Raw genomic sequence first — 21,676 nt, 5'->3', positions numbered from 1 at the left:
TAACAAGTATAGCCGATGCTAAATACTTTAAATTTACACCGGGAAAAGGTTTGCATGAATCACGTGACTTATTTTCTTTTTGTTGTAAGAGCTATTATTGAGTCACGCGAATAATTGTTTGGAAGCATCTTTTGCGCAGTAGTAATTCAGTTTCATCAGAAGACCGAGAAACTGAACACAATAAGTTAATAAACTGTAAGCTGTCTGTGCACGATCGATAACGTCGGGTGCACATATAACAAGTATAGCCGATTTTTTAATGCTTTAAATTTACACTGGGAGAGGTTTGCATGAATCGCGTGACTGATTTTCTTCTTTTTGTAAGAGTCATGCGAAAAATTAAGTCACGCGAATAATTGTTTGCGCAGTAGTAATTCGCTTAACTTTTCCTTCTCTTCTGCTTTTCAGAGGAAACGGTCCTGTTATTGACGCGTATTCAATTTGGTCTCATTCTGGTCGACTCACCAAAACCAGTGAGTATAAATCAATATTCTAAGTGCTTTATTCATAGTAGACTGAAATCATTAACTCAATAAACTTTTTGAACGCAAAGAAAGAACCCCGGGAGAATTTGTAACGGTAACGTACGCCTACCACAAACATGTATTTATGGACTGATTTGAGTCAGTGGCAGTTAATATATGACTCTGGTGTGACCGAAACGCGATTGGCAAGCTGTTTTGAAAACCCCTGCTCTTTAACTCATCAGTGCGTACAAACATTACCGAAAGCTAAATTAATTTCTCTAGTCCCTGAGTAACCGTGGTTTGCTTTTTTTTCATCCCGCACGCCGCCCCTCAGTATCAAATCTATCCCGCATTTCTTGGTTGAAATAAGCGCATGCTGCTCCCGCCAAGCCGTGTTTTAATCCTGTATCCCGCATTCAATATCGCACTATAACTAAACTTTCAGCTTATCTCGCATTCCCTCAAGCTTACTTTTTGACACTCCATAAATTTCGAAACATCCATGCATGACGTATTATGATAATCAGTATTTCGTCGAAAGGTTGAGAACGGCCCCTGAAGCGATTTTCGTAGTTTCACTTTCCAAAGCAAGTTCCGCCGTGGTAAGTACAGCTCAAGCTAATAACTTTGCATCGTCTGGTTTTTATCTTCACGAGGTAGAATAATATAGGGCTTGATTATGATGGCCAGGATATTCAGACCATCATTAAGTGACGGTTAATTGCAAGCTCAGTCCACCGTTTGCTAGATAACAACAAAGTTTTTGGCTCTGCCGGTTCTGATGTCTGTTACCACGGGAAAACAAGAGTTTAAAATCGACTAAATCGTACAAAGTAAGTTATAAAGTAAAAACTTTGGAAACGTCAACTATAACGGCCTTCCAAATTTTATAACCGAACGATGAAGAAAGTAGCTTTCATTGGTTGCCTTATTTCTTTTTAGAGCAAGTCAGTCTGTCTATGACAGGAACCAGAGTGGAATGTAAAGTTTATTAATTAGCCAACACAGAGTTTAATAGTAATCAGGAATGGTTTTTAAGCCCAAGAAGCTTCAAAAGAGCAAACAAATATGCTAAGATTTATGTTGGAAGGTCCAGGACTGTGGGCAATCTTTCGTTTTACGATCATACACAGTGCGTTAATTACATAAGCATATCATTTCCGTTGGTTAATCTACATGAATAATTGTTTGGAAGCATCGTTTGCGCAGTAATAATCTCTTAACTTTTCGTTCTCTTCTACTTTTCAGAGGAAAAGGTCCTGTCATTGACGCGTATTCACTTTGGTTTCATTCTGGTCGACTGACCAAAAACCAGTGAGTATATATCAATATTGTAATAGCTTTGTTATTTTCATTAAGTGAACTGTTCACAGTCGATCTACTATTTGTTTCATCGAGAAATGTAAATTATATTAATCAGCCGACACAGAGTTTAATAAAAAACTGGAGTGGTTACCGAGCCCTAGAGGTTTTAAAAGTGCAAACAAAGATGCTAAGATTTGTATGGAAAGGTCCAGGATTGTGAAAAATCAGTGTATTAATTAAATAACCGAAATGTTTCTGGTGGTTAACTTATAAGACAGAACTGAGTTAACACCTATTGTGTTTTATGCATGGGTAAGCCAAAGAGCGAACAACAACATACAACAATTGAAAGAACTTTGTCTAGCTAGAAATCCATTGTACTTAATATTAGCTATGTTAAAAAAAAACCAATATGCTCTGAAAGCTATTGGTCTTAACCATCAGTATTCAACAAAGTATGTGGATGGAAAAATGTAAATTACTTTCGAATGTTGTTATTGGATTGTTTTGCTCAGCGTTTGAAACTTATTTTAGTTTTAATTTGTTTTGACTTCTTATTGGACGTCCTCTTGTCTTGCAGGGAAACTCCCTCAGTGTTGTTTCAGTTTCTATCACTTTGTGTTCCGTTTTTAGGAGAAGACTGACAAACTGAACACAGCAAGTTTATAAACTGTAAGCTATTTGTGACTAGTAGCGTACACATACACAAGATCTAGAGTTTCCACTGGAAGAGACATCACGAATCGCGTGACTGATTTTCTTCCTGCTGTGAGGGCCAAACGTGAGTCACGCGAAAAATTAAGTCACACAAATGATTGTTTGGAATCACCGTTTTTTAGTAGTAACAATTTGCTCAACTTTCCGTCCTTCCTTACTTTTCAGGGGAAAAGGTCCTGTTATTGACGCGTATTGGTTTTGGTTTCACTCTGGTGACTCACCAAAGCTAGTGAGTATAAATGATGATTTTAGCTTAGTTATAACATATTCATAGGAGACTGAAATAGTTATGTAAACTGTTCACAGTCAATTTCATTTTTCAATGCAAAGTCTGAACCTGAGAGAATTAGTGACCGCAGCGTCGAAGCTAATCACTAACTACTTTTAACTCTGAGCGATGTATTTAAAGACTAATCAAATCCAGTTATAAGTAGCGACGTTCGTGTGACCGAAACACGATTGGCAATCTGTTTAAAAAAAAAAATCTTCCTTTTTAACTCATTGGTGTTTCGGAGCACTCACAAAAGGTAAATTGATTCCTCCAGTCACTTTGTAACCGTAATTTTTTTTCATCCCGCATCCCGTCCATCAATTTCAAATTTATCCCGCATTTCCTGGTTGAACTCAACACATGCTGCTCTCATCCCGAGTCCCGCTTTCCACATCCCGCCTGGATTTTCATCTTATCTCACATCCTGTCAAGCTTACGTTTTGACACTCCAGAAACTTCAAAATACATCTTCCATGCTTGGCGTATTATGATAATCAGTGTTTTCTCGAAATTTCTAGAACGCCTCGAGCGGTTTTCGTAGTTTCACTTTCCAAAGTAAGTTTCGACGTGGTAAGTACAGTTCTAGCTAACTTTGCATCGTCTAGTTTCTATCTTAACCGGTTGGAATACGATTATAGGCTTTATTATGATAGCCACGAAATTCAAGCTATCATAAAGTGATGATCAATTGCAAAGTCCACTGTTTGCTACTAAACAAAAACGTTTGTGGCTCTGTCAGTTCTGATGTCTGTTGCCACCGAAAAAATGAGTTGGAAATCAATCAAATCGTACAAAGTACATTATAAAGTAATTACTGACGAAAAGTTAATTCAAGGCCTTCCATATTTTACAAAAAAACGATGGCAAAAGTAGCTTTCATTAGTTGTCTTATTTCTCTTCAGAGCAAGTCAGTCTGTCTATGACAGGAACCGGCGTGGAATGTAAATTCTATTAATCAGCCCACACGGAGTTAAATTAATAGTAAACTGGAGTGGTTTCTAAGCCTGAAAAACTTCAAAAGAGCAAACAATGATGCCAAGATTTGTGTCGAAAGGTCCAGGACAGTGAACAATCCTTCAATAGTGTATTAATTAGATAACCGAAACGTTTCTGTTGGTTGATCTATAAGACAAAACTGACTTAACACCTATTGTGTTTTATCCATGGTTAAGACAAAGAACGAACAACATACGAGAAAGAACTTAGTCTCAGTACCTTGATAAATATTTCACTGAGTATTAGCGGTGGTCAAAAACCCAATCTACTTTGAAAGCTATAACGAAAAATGGGGACTAAAAAGATATAATTTGCTTTCAATTTTTTTTTATTTGATTATTTTGCAGAACGTTTGAAACATATTTAAATTTCAAATAGTTTTAACTTTCTATTGGACCTCCTATTGTCCTGCAGGGAAACCCCCAGTGTTGTTTCAGTTTCGATCAATTTTGGTTTCATTTTCGTCAGAAGACTGAGAAACTAGGCACGGTAAGTTTATAAACTGTAAACTGTCTGTACATGACTGAAAGCGTTGTCTGCGCATTTAACAAGCATAGCCGATTTCTTAATACTTTAAATTTACACTGGGAGAGGTTTGCATGAATTGCGTGACTGTTATTCTTCTTGTTGTAAGAGTTGTTATTGAGTCACGCGAAAAATAAAGTCACGCGAATAATTGTTTGGAAGCATCGTTTGCCCAGCAATAATTGGCTTAACTTTTCCTTCTCTTCTACTTTTCAGACGAAAAGGTCCTGTTATTGACGCGTATTCATTTTGGTTTCATTGTGGTCGACCCACCAAAACCAGTGAGTATAAATCAATATTTTTTATAGCTTTGTTATTCATAGTAGACTGAAATCATTAAGTAAACTGTTCACAGTTGCTCTACTTTTTGAACAAAAAGAAAAAACTGGCAGATTTTGTAGCCGTGATGTCGACTGTAATCACCAATTACTTTCAACTCTGACGTCATGTAGTTAAAGACTGATTTGAATCGGTGTTAATATATGATGCGATTGGCATGTTTTATAAACCCCTACTCTTTAACTCATTAGTGTTTCCAAACATTCCCGAAAGATAAATTAATTTCCTTAGTCACTGTGTAACGTGAATTTCTGTTTTTCATCTCACATCCCGTCCCCTAATATCAAATTTATCCCGCATTCCCTGGTTAAAATGAACACATGCTGCTCAAGCCAAGATATGTTATCCTGAATGTCGCACCCCCCATTCCGCATTGCACATCCCGCCTTGATTTTCACTTTATCTCGCTTCCCACCAAGCTTATGTTATGATACTCCAAAAACTTCGAATAAAGCTTCCATGCCTGACGTAGTATGATAATCAGTGTTTTCTCGAAATATTTAGAACCCCTCAATCGGGTTTTCGCAGTTTCACTTTCAAAGCAAGTTCTGCCGGCCGTGTTAAGTACAACTCTAATTAACTTTGCATCCTCTGGCTTCTAACGATCAGTTAGAATAATATATAGCTGGATTCTGATAGCCAGGGCATTCGTAAAATCACAAAGTGATGATTAATTACAAGCTCCATCGTTTGCTGTTACATAGCAAAGATTTTGGCTCTGTCAGTTCTGACGTCTGTTACCATGAGAAAACGAGAGTTTCAAATCAACCAAATCGCGCAAAGTGCATTATAAAGCGAAAACTGAGGAAAACTTAATTCACGGTCTTCCATATTTTACAACATAACGATGGCAAAAGTAGCTTTCATTAGTTGCTTTATTTCTCTTTAGAGCAAGTCAGTCTGTCTATGATTGGAAGGCTTGGAATGTAAATTGTATTTATCAGCCAACAAATAATTAAATAGTAGACTGGAGCGGTTCTTTAGCCCGAGAAACTTCAAAATAGCAAACAAAGATGCCAAGATTTTTGTTGAAAGGTCCAAGATCGCTTTGCGATCATGCACTATGCATTAGTTACATAACCGAAACGTTTCTGTTGGTTAATCTATAAATGAGAACTGAGTTAACACCTACTGTGTTTTATGCACGGTTAAGCCAAAGAGCGAACAACAATATGCAACAAAGAACTTTGTCTAGCTTGATAACCATTTCACTGATCATTAGCTATGCTCAAAAACCCAATATATTTTGAAATCAATTGGACTTTACCGTCAGTGTTTAACAAAGAATGGGAATGAAAAAAATGTAACCTACTTTCGAATGATTTTATTTGATTGTTTTGCACAATGTATGAAACTTATTTCAATTTTGATTTGTTTTGAATTCCTATTGGACCTCCTATTGTCTCGCAAGGAAACTCCCTAAGTGTTGTTTCAGTTTTTATCACTCTGGGTTCCACTTCATGAGAAGACTGACAAACTGAACACGGTAAGTTTATAAACTGTATTAAGCTATTTGTGACTAATAGCGTGCATGTACACAAGATGTAGAGTTAACACTGGAAGAGACTTCTTGAATCGCGTGACTGATTTTCTTCCTGCTGTAAGCGCCAATAGTGAGTCACGCGAATTATTAAGTAACACGAATGATTACTTGGAAGCACCGTTCTGTGCAGTAATAATTCGCTTAACTTATTCCCTTTTGCTTATTTTCAGAGGAAAAGGTCTTGTTACTGACGCGTGTTAGTTTTGGTTTCACTCTGTTGACTCACCAAAACTAGTGAGTATAAAACGAGTTTAGCTTTGTTATTCATTGTAGGCTTAAATCATCAAGTAAACTGTTCTCATTCGATCTACTTTTTCAACACAAAGAAAGAGCTCAGACCATCATTTTGATCCTGCTTTGGAAACTTTATGTTCACAATCAGAACCAGTTTCTAATCATATTTACTGTATGACGCTGTTGTGACTATAGATGAAGCGCGATTGAGAAGTTCAAAACGCGTCCTTCGTGTCTCATCGGAGATTCCAATTAAGGTATATTGATGAATTCAGTCACTGAGCAGGCGTGATTTGCTGGTATTCATCATGCATCCCGTCCCTCAATAGGGATCTTACGCAAAACACGACGGCAACGGCAACGAGAACGTCACCCAATAAAAGTTTTAATGAGCAAAACAATGGCTGCTCACGTGCGTTATAATTCTTGGTACATTTCTTTGCCGTCCCCTGCAAATCTACGACGTGATCATGAAATGACCAAATTCTGCTTTGTCTGGAGAACGCGAACCACAACGGCTAATTTTTCGTATTTCTATTTGGAACTGAACACGTTTGTAGCATATTCAGTAGGGGCAAGTTTTAATACCGACAGACAACTGGATAGATCTAATTAAATAAATGAGAAAATTAATGCCAAAGTAAAATAGAAACACATTTTTTTACCAGGCGTCGTCCTCGCCGTAGCCGTCGTGTATGCGTAAGGTCCCTAATATCAAATTCATCCCTCATTTTCTGGTTGAAATAAGCACATCATGTCTTCTCAGGCCAGGCCAGTATATTTTATCCTGAATCCCGCATTCCGCATCCCGCCTGGATTTTAAACTGACTTATCTCGCCTCCCAACATGTGTTGACATTTCACATCGAAATGAACCTTCCATGCATGACGTGTTGCGATACTCAGTATTTTCTCGAAATATTTAGAACCCTCAAGCGGTTTTCGTAGTTTCACTTTCCAAAGCAAGTTCCGCCGTGGTAAGTACAGCTCTAGCTAACTTTGCATCGTCTGGTTTCTATCTTAACCAGTTAGAATAATATATAGCTCGATTAAAACAGCCATGACTTTCAGACCATCATAAAATGATGATCAATTCCAAGTTCCATCGTTTGCTAGTAAACAACAAAGCTTTTGGCTCTGTTATTTCTAATGTCTGTTACCATGGGAAAACGACAGTTTCAAATCGATCAAATCGTAGTGCTTTTGTACTTTATGGAGTGAAAACTGACGAAAAGTTGATTCACGGTCTTCCATATTTTCCAACAGAATGATGGCAAAAGTAGCTTTCATTAGTTGCCTTGTTTCTCTTCAGAGCAAGTCAGTCTGTCTATGACAGGAACCAGCGTGGAATGTAAATTATATTAATCAGCGGACACAGAGTTTAATAGTAAACAGGAATGGTTTTTAAGCCCAAGAAGCTTCAAAAGAGCAAACAAAGATGCCAAGATTTATACTGAAAGGTCCAGGATTGTCAACAATCTTTCGTTTTTCGATCATGCACAGTGCGTTAATTACATAAGCATAACATTTCTGTTGGTTAATCAATAAGACAGAACTGAGTTAACATCGGCCTATTGTGTTTTATGCATGGTTAAGCCGAAGAGCGAACAACATACAACAAACAACATTGTCTAGCTTGATAACCAGGTCACTGATTATTAAAAACCCAGTATACTTTGAAAGCTATTAGACTTTACTGTCTCTATTTAACAAAGAATGCAGATAGGACAAAAATGTAAATGTATTTCTTCAGTCACTAAGTAACCGTGAATTGCTGTTTTTCACCCCACATCCTGTCCCTCAATATCAAATTTATCCCACATTTCCTGGTTGAAATGAGAACATGCTTCTCAGGCCGAGATATTTTCATCCCGAATCCCACATCCCGCATCCTGCCTGGATTTTCAGCTTTTCCCGCATCCCGCCAAGGTTATGTTTTCAAACTCCAGAAACTTTAAAAATACATCCTCCATGCATGACGTATTATGATGATCCGTGTTTCCTTGAAATGTCTAGAACCCCTCAAGCGATTTTCGTAGTGTCACTTTCCAAAGCAAGTTCCGCCTTGGTAAGTACAGCTCTAGTTAACTTTGTATCGTCTGGTTTTTGTCTTAACCAGTTAGATTAATGTATAGCTCGATTATGATGGCCACGACATTCAGACAGTCATAAAGTGATGATTAATTGCAAGCTGCATCGTTTGCCTTTACATAGCAAAGCATCGTTAATCTATAAGACAGAACTGAGTTTAAAACCTATTGTGTTTTATGCACAGTTGAGCCAAAGAGCGAACAACAAAGAACTTTGTCTAGCTTGATAACCATTTCGCTGATTATTAGCCATGGTCAAAGACCCAGTATGCTCTAAAAGCTATTCGACTTTACCGTCGGTGTTTAGCAAGGAATGGGAATAGAAAAAATGTAACTTGCTTTCGAATGTTTCATTTGATTGTTTTGCCGAACGTTTGAAACTTATTTCAATTTTAATTTGTTTTGGCCTCCTATTGTCTTGCAGGGAAACTCCCTCAGTGCTGTTTCAGTTTCTATTACTTTAGGTTCCACTTTTATCAGAAGACTGACAAACTGAACACGGTAAGTTTATAAACTGTAAGCTATTTGTGACTAGTAGCGTGCACATACCCAAGATCTAGAGTTTACACTGGAAGAGACTAATAGTGAATAGCCAATAGTGAGTCACGCGAATTATTAAGTAGCACGAATGACTGCGTGGGAGCACGTTTTGTGTAGTAATAATTCGCTAAAATATCTCCCTTTTGCTTATTTTCAGAGGAGCAGGTCCTGTTACTGACGTGTTAGTTTTGGTTTCACTCTGTTGACTCACGAAAACTAGTGGGTAAGGTAGTAGTAATCAAAGATTATAAATGCGTTCCACACCGTCACTAATAAATATACTTTAAATGATTTCACTTGCTGACTTTCAACCTCTGGCTATTACTAAAATCAACATTTTTCATCAGCAATCGAGTTTTTACAGACAGATATATTTTTATTTTGAGGTCCGCCGTATAAAATACAATTTGTTGATACGTGGCGTGACGGCGCCTGTTTCCGTAGACTCACAAAAATATTTACATAAGCCTTCTAATTTCGCGCTAAAGATTTTCACATTAACTAGTAATTGGTTTCAGCGTCAAAGCTAATTTGTAAAAGTGTTTTTTTAACGTACATTATTTTAAGCTTGAAGAACAAATGTAAGCAAACATTTGCAATCGCGAACTGGTTTATCGTAAACATTCGAAGGAGCGATTATCGCGTCTAAGAAAAAAATAGCTCCGCACTGCGTACTTGTGTGTGCGTAACGTCCTTTTTTCTTTTTTTTTTTTGAATTTTACGGGTTGAGGAAATTAAACTGGGATGCTTATTGGAAACGAGCGTCTTTATCGGAATAGGGTGCTGCTCCCTTTCTTTCTCGGGTTTTTTTTTTTTTTGCATCCCGATCCCGACCACGTCCCCGTTTACGCCCGCAACATAGGCTATATTTGTTGGTATGTTTAGATAATAGCTAGTCTACTTACGTTAGTCCGTTAGCGCCACTATTACGCCACGTTGTATCGTTTCGTGCATGCTCTAATTACCAGAAAATGACTATCGAATCAATGACATCAAAAATTGTAGGGTCTAGATTTTGCTTCACATCAGTCGTTTGCCCTATATACACTTTGCAGCACATCATTTGTGTCGACCAAAGCATCACCTCATAATTCCTCATTTTTTATTGGGTAACGACATGTTTCAATTTTGGCATGAAAATTAACGTCTTGGCTCCACGTAGGGGCCAAACCACCCCCCTAATGTTTCATGAAGGCTATATTTGCTTCTTTTATATATTTCTGAACCAAGTTTGGCAGATGAGCCTTCTTTGTTCTCCAGTTTATTTTTATTTGGAAGTTGTGACAAAATGTCAGATTATGACGTCATAATTGATGACGTCACCAAAACGTGCTATAATTTTTTGTAAACTCTCATAAAAAGATTATGTCATTGGAAAGGCCTTGACTAGAGGAGTAAAATGCCGGAAACCGTTTTTTGTTATGATGATTATTTTTCGAGATATGGTAAGTTAAAAATTTTGTTGTTGTCCCCCCCCGAAATTTGCTACATACTGTCCTTCTTAAGTCAGTCTCTCTGGTTTATTTTTCTCAGTTTTAGTCTAGGAAGGCTAATAATCTAGAAAAATAGAAAGTTTGATGTTGTAAAAAATCGTATGGTTTTAGAAATTTGATTTTGGGCTTTGTTAGGATGGTATTAACAGTAAAAAAACGGATGACGTCACAGGTTATGCCGTAACGAAACTAATTTTAACGCAATAACACTAGAGGGATAATTTTTTATTCCGATTTTCTTCTTTATTTTTGCTTTAGTCATCTGGCACATCACATGTGCAACATAGCTGCATTTGCTGGAACAAAATTACGGCTCCAATTTGGGGATTTTTCTCAAGGGGGGATCCCATATTTTACAGAGCTATTTTTCATATTTAAAAATGCCATATTTCATTTAATTTTTGCGATATGGACAAAATTTTTTCAGGTTTCAACTCCCCTTGACGTGTTCTTTCGAACACATTGTAAAAAATTTGCATATTAAAAACTTCAAAAATGGCAGAAAACATGACGTCATCACTGTGACGTCACAACTTTGACATTAACTGACATTTTTCACGTAAATATAATTGGCAATAGGTGTCCTGCTCATCTGCCAAGTTTGGTGTAGAAAGAGTCAATACTCTTTAAGTAATGCGAAATAATGTGAAATACCCAAGAACTGACGAAACATTTGGGGGGTGGTTTGGCTCCTACGTGTCAGAGAATTGTCGCAAATTCTCCACAATACGACATCGTTGTCCGTAATTGAGGCCACGCACATCATATTTCATAACTGATCCTTAAAATGTGATAAGACTTCCTGTGTATTCACGAAATGGTTATGAAAGCCGATTCTTGACCGGTATTGTTCGTATACTAACTTTTGGTCTTGAAAAAGCAACAACAGGGTGTCTGTTAACCCTATTCAAGTGTATTTCTAACAATTCAAGTACAATGCAAGTGCAATGCAGTCGTTTTTGGTTTCTGACAATCCCTGACAATATGCTTAACTTTGAAATGCTTCCTACATCAATCAGTTCAAGCCCATATAAATGTTGGCTAGCGAAATTACAATGACTCCCTTCGCTCTATTGGGCAACCCGCGCCGAACATTCAGGCCGATAAATTTTAGCTCGCGAAAGCGTACCAGCCCCTGTGCAACCTGCACTAACCACATCAAACTACAGCCAATGAAACACAGCTGTTCCCACGGAAAACATCCTAAAGCCACGACCATTTAAAGTCGTGTTCATGAACATACAAAATAAACTATAAACCACGAGGTAGTCTTTAGATGCTCAGACTTGCTCACACCACAACGAAAACCTTGAGGTGTGTGATAGTCTTTGCGCATATGAGGTGTGACGTCATTCAAAATGGCGCAGAAAATGCAGACGTTCGAAGAAAAAATGTCTAAATAGGTCACCTTGAAACCACAGTATACACAAGATTATGAACTGCGTCCTCCAAACGCAAAAAAAGTTCAGCTTTGTCATTCATTGTCCCTCGATATCAAATTTATCTCGAATTTCCTGGTTGAAATGAGCACCTGCTGCTCAGGCCACATCCCGCCTGCTTATTTTCAGCTTTTCTCGCCTCCCGCAAAGCTTAGGTTTTGACACTCTAAAACCTTCGACATACATCCGTCCATGCATGATGTAGTATGATAATCAGTGTTTCGTAGAAATATCTAGAACTCCCTCAAGCGGTTTTCGTAGTTTCACTTTAAAAAGCTAAGTTTCGCCGTGGTTAGTACAGCTCTTCAGTGCTAACTTTGCATCGTCTGGTTTCTATCTTAAACAGTTAGAATAATATATAGCTCGATTACAATAGCGACCATATTCCGACAATCACAAAGAGGGGAGTAACTGCAGGCTCTACCGCTTTCTAGTAGATAACAAAGTTTTTGGCTCTGTCAGATCTGATGTCTGTTACCATCGGAAAACGAAAGTATGAATTCGCCCAAATCGCACAAAGTATATTATAAAGTGCAAACTGACGATAAGTTAATTCACGGTCTTCCATATTTTACAACAGATCGATGGCAAAAGCAGCTTTCACGAGAGATTCATGCGATTTATGCTGGATGGTCTAGGACTGTGAAAAATCTTTCGCTTTGCGATCATGAACAGTTCATTTAAAATTACTTAAGCGAAACAGTTAAGTTGGTTAACCAATAAGTCAGAACTGAGTTAACACCTATAGTGTTTTATGCACGGTTAAACCAAACAGCGAAGAACAACAGACAACAAAGAAATTTGTCTAGCTTGATAACCATTACACTGATTATTAGATATAGTCAAACACTCAATGTACTTTGAAAGCTATTAGACTTAACGGTCAGTATTTGACAAAGAGTGCAGATAGGAAAGACAAAATGTAACATATTTTCGAATGTTTTTATTTAATTGTTTTGCTCAACGTTTAAAATATATTTCAATTTTATATTGTTTTGACTTCCTATTGGACCTCTCATTGTCTTGCAGGAAAACCCCCCAGTGTTGTTTCAGTTTCTATCACCGTTGTTTCACTTTCATCACAAGACCGAGAAACTGAACACGGTAAGTTTATAAAATGTAAGCTGTCTGTGCATGACTGATAGCGTTGAGTGCGCATATAATAAGTACAGCTGATTTTTAGTACTTTAAATTTACACTAGGAGAGGTTTGCATGAATCGCGTGGCTGCTTTTCTTTTTCTTGTAAGAGTTATTAGTGAGTAACGCGAACATTACGTCACGCGAATAATTGTTTGGAAGCATCGTTTGCGCAGTAATAATTTGCTAAACTTTTCCCCCTCTTCTACGTTTCAGAGAAAAAGGTCCTGTTATTGACGCCTAGTCATTTTGGTTTCATTGTGGTCGACTCACCAAAACCAGTGAGTATAAATCACTATTTTGATAGCCTTGTTATCCATAGTAGACGGAAATCATTAAGTAAACTGTTTGCAGTCGATCTAATTTTTGAATGCAAAGAAAGAACCTGGGAGAATTTGTTGCCGTAGCATCGACCGTAATCAGGAATCACTTTTAACTTTAACGTCATGTTATTAAAGACTAATTTGAACCAGTTATAGTTAATGACGCTGGTGTGACCGAAACGCGATTGGAAAACTGTCTTACAAACTAATTAGTGTTTCCAAACACTGCCGAAAGGTAAATTTACTTCTCCAGGCATTGAGTGACTGAGATTTGCTGTTTTTTATCCCACATCCCGCCCCTCAATATCAAATTCATCCCGCATTTCCTGGTTGAAATGAGCACATGCTGCTCAGGCCAAGATATTTTTATCCCGAATCCTACATCCCGCATTCAACATCCCGCCGTGATTTTCAGCTTATCTTGCATATCCCGCCAAGTCTACGCCAACTTCAAAATGGCATATTCCGCCAACTTCAAAATAGATCTTCCATGCATGACGTATTAGGATAATCAGTGTTATCTCGAGATATCGAGAACCCATCAAGTGGTTTTCGTAGTTTCACTTTGCATCGTCTGGTGTCTTAACCAGTTAGAATAATATAGAGCTCGATTATAATAGCCACGACCTTCAGCCAATCATGCAGTGATAATAAATCCCAAACTCAATTGTTTGTTGTGAGAAAGAGAAAGTTTTTAGTTCTGTCAATTGATATTGTTACCATGAGACGGCGGCAGAAGGAACTCAATGAAATCGTGCAAAGTAACTTATGAAATGAGGACTCGCATATAACAAACATGAAGAATTACAACAGAACGATGGCAAAAGCCATTCGTCTTTAGTTGTCGTATTTGTCTTGTGAGCAAGTCAGTTAGTTTCCATGAAAGGAAGGCGAGGAATGTAAACTTTATTCATTAATCAACTCATAGTTAGTAGAGGGGCATATAGTTTTAAAACTTGACAAACTTCAAAAGAGCAAACAAAGATGCCACGATTTATGTTGGAAGGTCCACACAGTAAACAGTCTTTCGTTTTGAGATTGTATATAATAGGCATAAACCACGTAACCGAAACTTTTCAGTTGAATTATAAAGTCTGTGAACAGAAATAATTACCTATTGTGTTTAAAGCACGATCAAGACCGAAATGAAAACAAAACCATACAACAAAGGACTTTGTTGGGCTTAATAATCATTTCAATCTATTAACTATAGTCAACAACGCAATATGCTTTAAAAGGCATTGGATTTTGCCATCAGTAATTAATTCCACTATTTAATTTGCATTTGTTTTTGCTCTTCAGTCTCGATCACTTTTGATTTAATTTCATCCAAGGATCGAGAGACTGCACACGGTAAGTTTGTAAACTTTAAGCTGTTCGTGATTGATACTGTTTCATACACATAAAACGTGTATTTGAAAGCGATGTTTAATAGTTTCAATTTACACTGAAAGAGATTTTTTATGAATCGCGTGACTGATTTTCTTCAGTTTTTGAGTGCTGTAAGTCACGCGAAGAAATAAATCAAACGAATTCTTTTTTGGAGGTACTGTTTTGGAGTAAAAATCTGCTTAACTTTTCCCACTTGACAATTTTTACAGGAAATATTATCGTTTTCGGCGCATATTGGTTTTTGTTCCATACTAGTGACTCAGCAAAAGTGGTGAGTGCAAATCAGATTTAGCTTTGTTATTCATATTGGACTGAAATCATCACGTTAACTTTCACAGTCGCTCTGCACTTTCGAGGAAAAAAAGGGGGACTTTCGCGAGCTCAATGATTGGAGAAAACGGGAAACATTAAACAGTTAAATTATCACCGTCATTTGAGTAGAGTAGCCAGAACTGGAATTAGCAGTCGCACACCAGATACATAGTTTTATTATATATTTTTTTAAAAAAATATGAATGTGACTGAGGTCGGCTATGTTCAGTGTGATTTTCTTTTACTGATCGGACGCAATCTGCACGACCACATTTTTATTAATAGGCTAGAGTAGAGATTTTGAAGGACTCAAGACTGATAAAATAATTTTGGGATCGATAAAAAGTCATAACAATACTTAGCTAAAAAAAAAGAAAGACAAGTAAGCAGCCTCAACTTTAACGGTGATTTTTGCTGGAAAAAAAAAATGAAAAACAAAAAGGCAAATGCAACTCTAAGAAAAAAACGCATTACCCTGAAATGATCAACACGACGGTTTTCACACACGCCAAGACAACTAACTGCATTCAACCAACGGCCTCGTATCTTCATCAGTTTTCTTTTGTTTAGATTGGGACTATTTCTGCTCCCCTATGAAAAAATCCATAACAGGACTACCCCCAGCTTTGAATTCACCATTACCTACTTAGACAACCAGGTACAAAGACGTACACAAATATATTATTACTCGAAATAGCTACAAATCTTGATTCCTGTTATCCGCTTGATAGGGCCTATACAAAGGGACGCCATGGGCATCATAACAGACATTTTACAAGCCATCTCTATTGGCTTGGTGGTTGCTACTTTCCTTCCCAACACTGATCGTGGTCTAAAGGCCATTGAGGTCTGCCAAGAATGTTTGATCTGCCTAAATCACGAAGTACTAAAAGCGGGAGAACTTTTCAATTTAATCAACATTTGCATTTATCAAACTTTTTTCATTGCGTATTGTCATATCCCTGATTATACAAAAGCCTTAATCTACGGCAGGGAACTTCTTGAAATTTACCGCAAGTGTAGTAAAAAAGACGAGGAAAGGAATCTAACAATAACAATGGCTGAAATATGTAAACAGCAATATAGATACAAAGAAGCAAAGGAACTTTATGAGAAAGCCATAAAAATCATGAGGGAAATGGGTGACAAAAAGGGAGAAGCCACTTCGTACGGAAACTTGGGAACTCTGTTATTATCTCTTTCTAAATACGACAAAGCTAAAAAATATCTTGACAGAGCACCTGCCATCAGAATACAAATTGGCGACAAAGAAGGAGAAGTAGCAGATTATGGAAACTTAGGAACTGTGTTTCAATCTCTTGGTGAATATCACAAAGCCAAAGAATATCTTGAGAAAGCACTTGCCATTACAATACAAATTGGTGACAAAGAAGGAGAAGCAGCAGCTTACGGAAACTTAGGAACTGTGTTTCAATCTCTTGGTGAATATCACAAAGCCAAAGAATATCTTGAGAACGCACTTCCCATTACAATACAAATTGGTGACAAACAAGGAGAAGCAGCATTTTACGGAAACTTAGGAACTGTGTTTGAATCTCTTGGTCAATATCACAAAGCCAAAGAATATCTTGAGAAAGCACTTGCCATTAGAATACAAATCGGTGACAAAGAAGGAGAAGCAGCAGATTACGGAAGCTTAGGAACTGTGTTTAAATCTCTTGGTGAATATCACAAAGCCAAAGAATATCTTGAGAACGCACTTCTCATTACAATACAAATTGGTGACAAAGAAGGAGAAGCAGCATTTTACGGAAACTTAGGAACTGTGTTTGAATCTCTTGGTCAATATCACAAAGCCAAAGAATATCTTGAGAAAGCACTTGCCATTAGAATACAAATCGGTGACAAAGAAGGAGAAGCAGCAGATTACGGAAGCTTAGGAACTGTGTTTAAATCTCTTGGTGAATATCACAAAGCCAAAGAATATCTTGAGAAAGCACTTGCCATTAGAATACAAATTGGTGACAAACAAGGAGAAGCAGCAGATTACGGAAACTTAGGAACTGTGTTTGAATCTCTTGGTCAATATCAAAAAGCCAAAGAATATCTTGAGAAAGCACTTGCCATTGGAATAGAAATTGGTGACAAAGAAGGAGAGGCAGCAGATTACGGAAACTTAGGAACTGTGTTTGACTCTCTTGGTGAATATCACAAAGCCAAAGAATATCTTGAGAAAGCACTTGCCATTAGAATACAAATTGGAGACAAAGAAGGAGAAGCAGCAGTTTACGGAAACTTAGGAAGTGTGTTTCACTCTCTTGGTAAGTATGACAAGGCTAAAGAATATCTTGAGAAAGCTCTTGCCATCAAAATACAAATTGGTGACAAACGGGGAGAAGCCACTTCAAACGGAAACTTGGGAACTGTGTTTTTATCTCTTGGTGAATATCACAAAGCCAAAGAATATCTTGACAAAGCACTTTCCATTAGAATGCAAATTGGTGACAAAGAAGGAGAAGCAGCAGATTACGGAAACTTAGGAACTGTGTTTGAATCTCTTGGTCAATATCACAAAGCCAAAGAACATCTGGAAAAAGCACTTGCCATTAGAATACAAATTGGTGACAAACAAGGAGAAGCAGCAGTTTACGGAAACTTAGGAACTGTGTTTCACTCTCTTGGTGAATATTACAAGGTTAAGGAATATCTTGAGAAAGCACTTGCCATTAGAATACAAATTGGTGACAAACAAGGAGAAGCAGCACATTACGGAAACTTAGGAACTGTGTTTAAATCTCTTGCTGAATATCACAAAGCCAAAGAATATCTTGAGAACGCACTTGCCATTAGAATACAAATTGGTGACAAAGAAGGAGAAGCAGCAGATTACGGAAATTTGGGATCTGTGTTTAACTCTCTTGGTGAATATCACAAGGCCAAAGAATATCTTGAGAAAGCACTTGCCATTAGAATACAAATTGGTGACAAAGAAGGAGAAGCAGCAGATTACGGAAATTTGGGATCTGTGTTTAACTCTCTTCGTGAATATGACAAGGCCAAACAATATCTTGAGAAAGCTCTTGCCATCAAAATACAAATTGGTGACAAATGGGGTGAGGCCACTTCAAACGGAAACTTAGGAACTGTGTTTCAATCTCTTGGTGAATATCACAAAGCCAAAGAATATCTTGAGAACGCACTTCCCATTACAATACAAATTGGTGACAAACAAGGAGAAGCAGCATTTTACGGAAACTTAGGAACTGTGTTTGAATCTCTTGGTCAATATCACAAAGCCAAAGAATATCTTGAGAAAGCACTTGCCATTAGAATACAAATCGGTGACAAAGAAGGAGAAGCAGCAGATTACGGAAGCTTAGGAACTGTGTTTAAATCTCTTGGTGAATATCACAAAGCCAAAGAATATCTTGAGAACGCACTTCTCATTACAATACAAATTGGTGACAAAGAAGGAGAAGCAGCATTTTACGGAAACTTAGGAACTGTGTTTGAATCTCTTGGTCAATATCACAAAGCCAAAGAATATCTTGAGAAAGCACTTGCCATTAGAATACAAATCGGTGACAAAGAAGGAGAAGCAGCAGATTACGGAAGCTTAGGAACTGTGTTTAAATCTCTTGGTGAATATCACAAAGCCAAAGAATATCTTGAGAAAGCACTTGCCATTAGAATACAAATTGGTGACAAACAAGGAGAAGCAGCAGATTACGGAAACTTAGGAACTGTGTTTGAATCTCTTGGTCAATATCAAAAAGCCAAAGAATATCTTGAGAAAGCACTTGCCATTGGAATAGAAATTGGTGACAAAGAAGGAGAGGCAGCAGATTACGGAAACTTAGGAACTGTGTTTGACTCTCTTGGTGAATATCACAAAGCCAAAGAATATCTTGAGAAAGCACTTGCCATTAGAATACAAATTGGAGACAAAGAAGGAGAAGCAGCAGTTTACGGAAACTTAGGAAGTGTGTTTCACTCTCTTGGTAAGTATGACAAGGCTAAAGAATATCTTGAGAAAGCTCTTGCCATCAAAATACAAATTGGTGACAAACGGGGAGAAGCCACTTCAAACGGAAACTTGGGAACTGTGTTTTTATCTCTTGGTGAATATCACAAAGCCAAAGAATATCTTGACAAAGCACTTTCCATTAGAATGCAAATTGGTGACAAAGAAGGAGAAGCAGCAGATTACGGAAACTTAGGAACTGTGTTTGAATCTCTTGGTCAATATCACAAAGCCAAAGAACATCTGGAAAAAGCACTTGCCATTAGAATACAAATTGGTGACAAACAAGGAGAAGCAGCAGTTTACGGAAACTTAGGAACTGTGTTTCACTCTCTTGGTGAATATTACAAGGTTAAGGAATATCTTGAGAAAGCACTTGCCATTAGAATACAAATTGGTGACAAACAAGGAGAAGCAGCACATTACGGAAACTTAGGAACTGTGTTTAAATCTCTTGCTGAATATCACAAAGCCAAAGAATATCTTGAGAACGCACTTGCCATTAGAATACAAATTGGTGACAAAGAAGGAGAAGCAGCAGATTACGGAAATTTGGGATCTGTGTTTAACTCTCTTGGTGAATATCACAAGGCCAAAGAATATCTTGAGAAAGCACTTGCCATTAGAATACAAATTGGTGACAAAGAAGGAGAAGCAGCAGATTACGGAAATTTGGGATCTGTGTTTAACTCTCTTCGTGAATATGACAAGGCCAAACAATATCTTGAGAAAGCTCTTGCCATCAAAATACAAATTGGTGACAAATGGGGTGAGGCCACTTCAAACGGAAACTTAGGAACTGTGTTTCAATCTCTTGGTCAATATCACAAAGCCAAAGAATATCTTGAGAAAGCACTTGCCATTACAATACAAATTGGTGACAAACAGGGAGAAGCAGCAGATTACGGAAACTTAGGAACTGTGTTTAAATCTCTTGCTGAATATCACAAAGCCAAAGAATATCTGGAAAAAGCACTTGCCATTAGAATACAAATTGGTGACAAAGAAGGAGAAGCAGCAGATTACGGAAACTAAGGAACTGTGTTTCAATCTCTTGGTGAATATCACAAAGCCAAAAAATATCTTGAGAAAGCACTTGCCATTAGAATACAAATTGGTGACAAACAAGGAGAAGCAGCAGATTACGGAAACTTAGGAATTGTGTTTCAATCTCTTGGTGAATATGACAAGGTTAAAGAATATTTTGAGAAAGCACTTGCCATTACAATACAAATTGGTGACAAAGAAGGAGAAGCCACTTCAAACGGAAACTTAGGAACTGTGTTTGAATCTCTTGGTCAATATCACAAAGCCAAAGAATATCTTGAGAAAGCACTTGCCATTACAATACAAATTGGTGACAAACAAGGAGAAGCAGCAGATTACGGAAACTTAGGAACTGTGTTTGAATCTCTTGGTCAATATCACAAAGCCAAAGAATATCTTGCGAGAGCACTTGCCATTACAATACAAATTGGTGACAAAGAAGGAGAAGCAGCAGGTTACGGAAGCTTAGGAACTGTGTTTCAATTTCTTGGTGAATATCACAAAGCCAAAGAATATCTTGAGAAAGCACTTGCCATTAGAATACAAATTGGTGACAAAGAAGGAGAAGCAGCAGGTTACGGAAGCTTAGGAACTGTGTTTCAATTTCTTGGTGAATATCACAAAGCCAAAGAATATCTTGAGAAAGCACTTGCCATCAGAATACAAATTGGTCACAAAAAAGGAGTAGCAGCAGATTACGGAAACTTAGAACTGTGTTTGAATCTCTTGGTCAATATCACAAAGCCAAAGAATATCTTGAGAGAGCACTTGCCATTACAATACAAATTGGTGACAAAGAAGGAGAAGCAGCAGATTACGGAAGCTTAGGAACTGTGTTTAAATCTCTTGGTGAATATCACAAAGCCAAAGAATATCTTGAGAAAGCACTTGCCATTAGAATACAAATTGGTGACAAACAAGGAGAGGCAGCAGATTACGGAAACTTAGGAACTGTGTTTGAATCTCTTGGTCAATATCAAAAAGCCAAAGAATATCTTGAGAAAGCACTTGCCATTGGAATACAAATTGGTGACAAAGAAGGAGAGGCAGCAGATTACGGAAACTTAGGAACTGTGTTTCAATTTCTTGGTGAATATCACAAAGCCAAAGAATATCTTGAGAAAGCACTTGCCATTAGAATACAAATTGGTGACAAAGAAGGAGAAGCAGCAGGTTACGGAAGCTTAGGAACTGTGTTTCAATTTCTTGGTGAATATCACAAAGCCAAAGAATATCTTGAGAAAGCACTTGCCATCAGAATACAAATTGGTCACAAAAAAGGAGTAGCAGCAGATTACGGAAACTTAGAACTGTGTTTGAATCTCTTGGTCAATATCACAAAGCCAAAGAATATCTTGAGAGAGCACTTGCCATTACAATACAAATTGGTGACAAAGAAGGAGAAGCAGCAGATTACGGAAGCTTAGGAACTGTGTTTAAATCTCTTGGTGAATATCACAAAGCCAAAGAATATCTTGAGAAAGCACTTGCCATTAGAATACAAATTGGTGACAAACAAGG

At 37.5% G+C, this 21,676-nt stretch overlaps 2 protein-coding genes and 1 long non-coding RNA gene across 4 annotated transcripts; all 3 read left to right on the top strand.

Moving 5' to 3' along the window:
• On the top strand, positions 1 to 13,372 carry LOC110045318 (uncharacterized). Of its 2 annotated transcripts, XR_016209135.1 has the most exons (13): positions 1 to 1,069; positions 1,216 to 1,300; positions 1,716 to 1,781; positions 2,353 to 2,553; positions 2,655 to 2,718; positions 3,279 to 3,330; positions 4,171 to 4,245; positions 4,498 to 6,106; positions 6,334 to 8,464; positions 8,911 to 8,987; positions 9,184 to 9,249; positions 12,988 to 13,062; positions 13,313 to 13,372. It is a non-coding gene; the product is annotated as an uncharacterized LOC110045318 (long non-coding RNA). The 2 variants fall into 2 exon arrangements; XR_016209134.1 differs by lacking the exon at positions 3,279 to 3,330 and having other exon boundaries at positions 2 to 1,300.
• A 2,502-nt stretch (positions 13,373 to 15,874) lies between these two features.
• On the top strand, positions 15,875 to 20,955 carry LOC149107940 (uncharacterized). The gene has a single exon (XM_089295924.1). It carries the CDS (start codon positions 15,875 to 15,877, stop codon positions 20,141 to 20,143), a length of 4,269 nt encoding a protein of 1,422 aa, XP_089152050.1. The 3' UTR covers positions 20,144 to 20,955.
• On the top strand, positions 20,797 to 21,660 carry LOC149107939 (uncharacterized; the record flags this gene model as incomplete). Its single annotated transcript, XM_089296162.1, has 1 exon — positions 20,797 to 21,660. A coding segment is annotated over one exon (786 nt), but the record flags the coding sequence as incomplete, so codon positions are not given.
• Positions 21,661 to 21,676: the final 16 nt, after the last annotated feature.

This window comes from Orbicella faveolata, unplaced genomic scaffold (genome assembly GCF_042242905.1).
Source record: "Orbicella faveolata isolate gen_17 unplaced genomic scaffold, um_ofav_v1 contig_26, whole genome shotgun sequence".
In the NCBI taxonomy this organism is placed as follows: domain Eukaryota; kingdom Metazoa; phylum Cnidaria; class Anthozoa; order Scleractinia; family Merulinidae; genus Orbicella; species Orbicella faveolata.
The sequence above is the reverse complement of the archived record's forward strand: the minus strand, read 5'-3'. Positions and strand labels throughout refer to the sequence as shown.

Bases quoted from the DNA above. Each gene is read 5' to 3' on its own strand.
- LOC149107940 (XM_089295924.1), top strand. From the start codon at position 15,875: ATGGGCATCATAACAGACATTTTACAAGCCATCTCTATTGGCTTGGTG.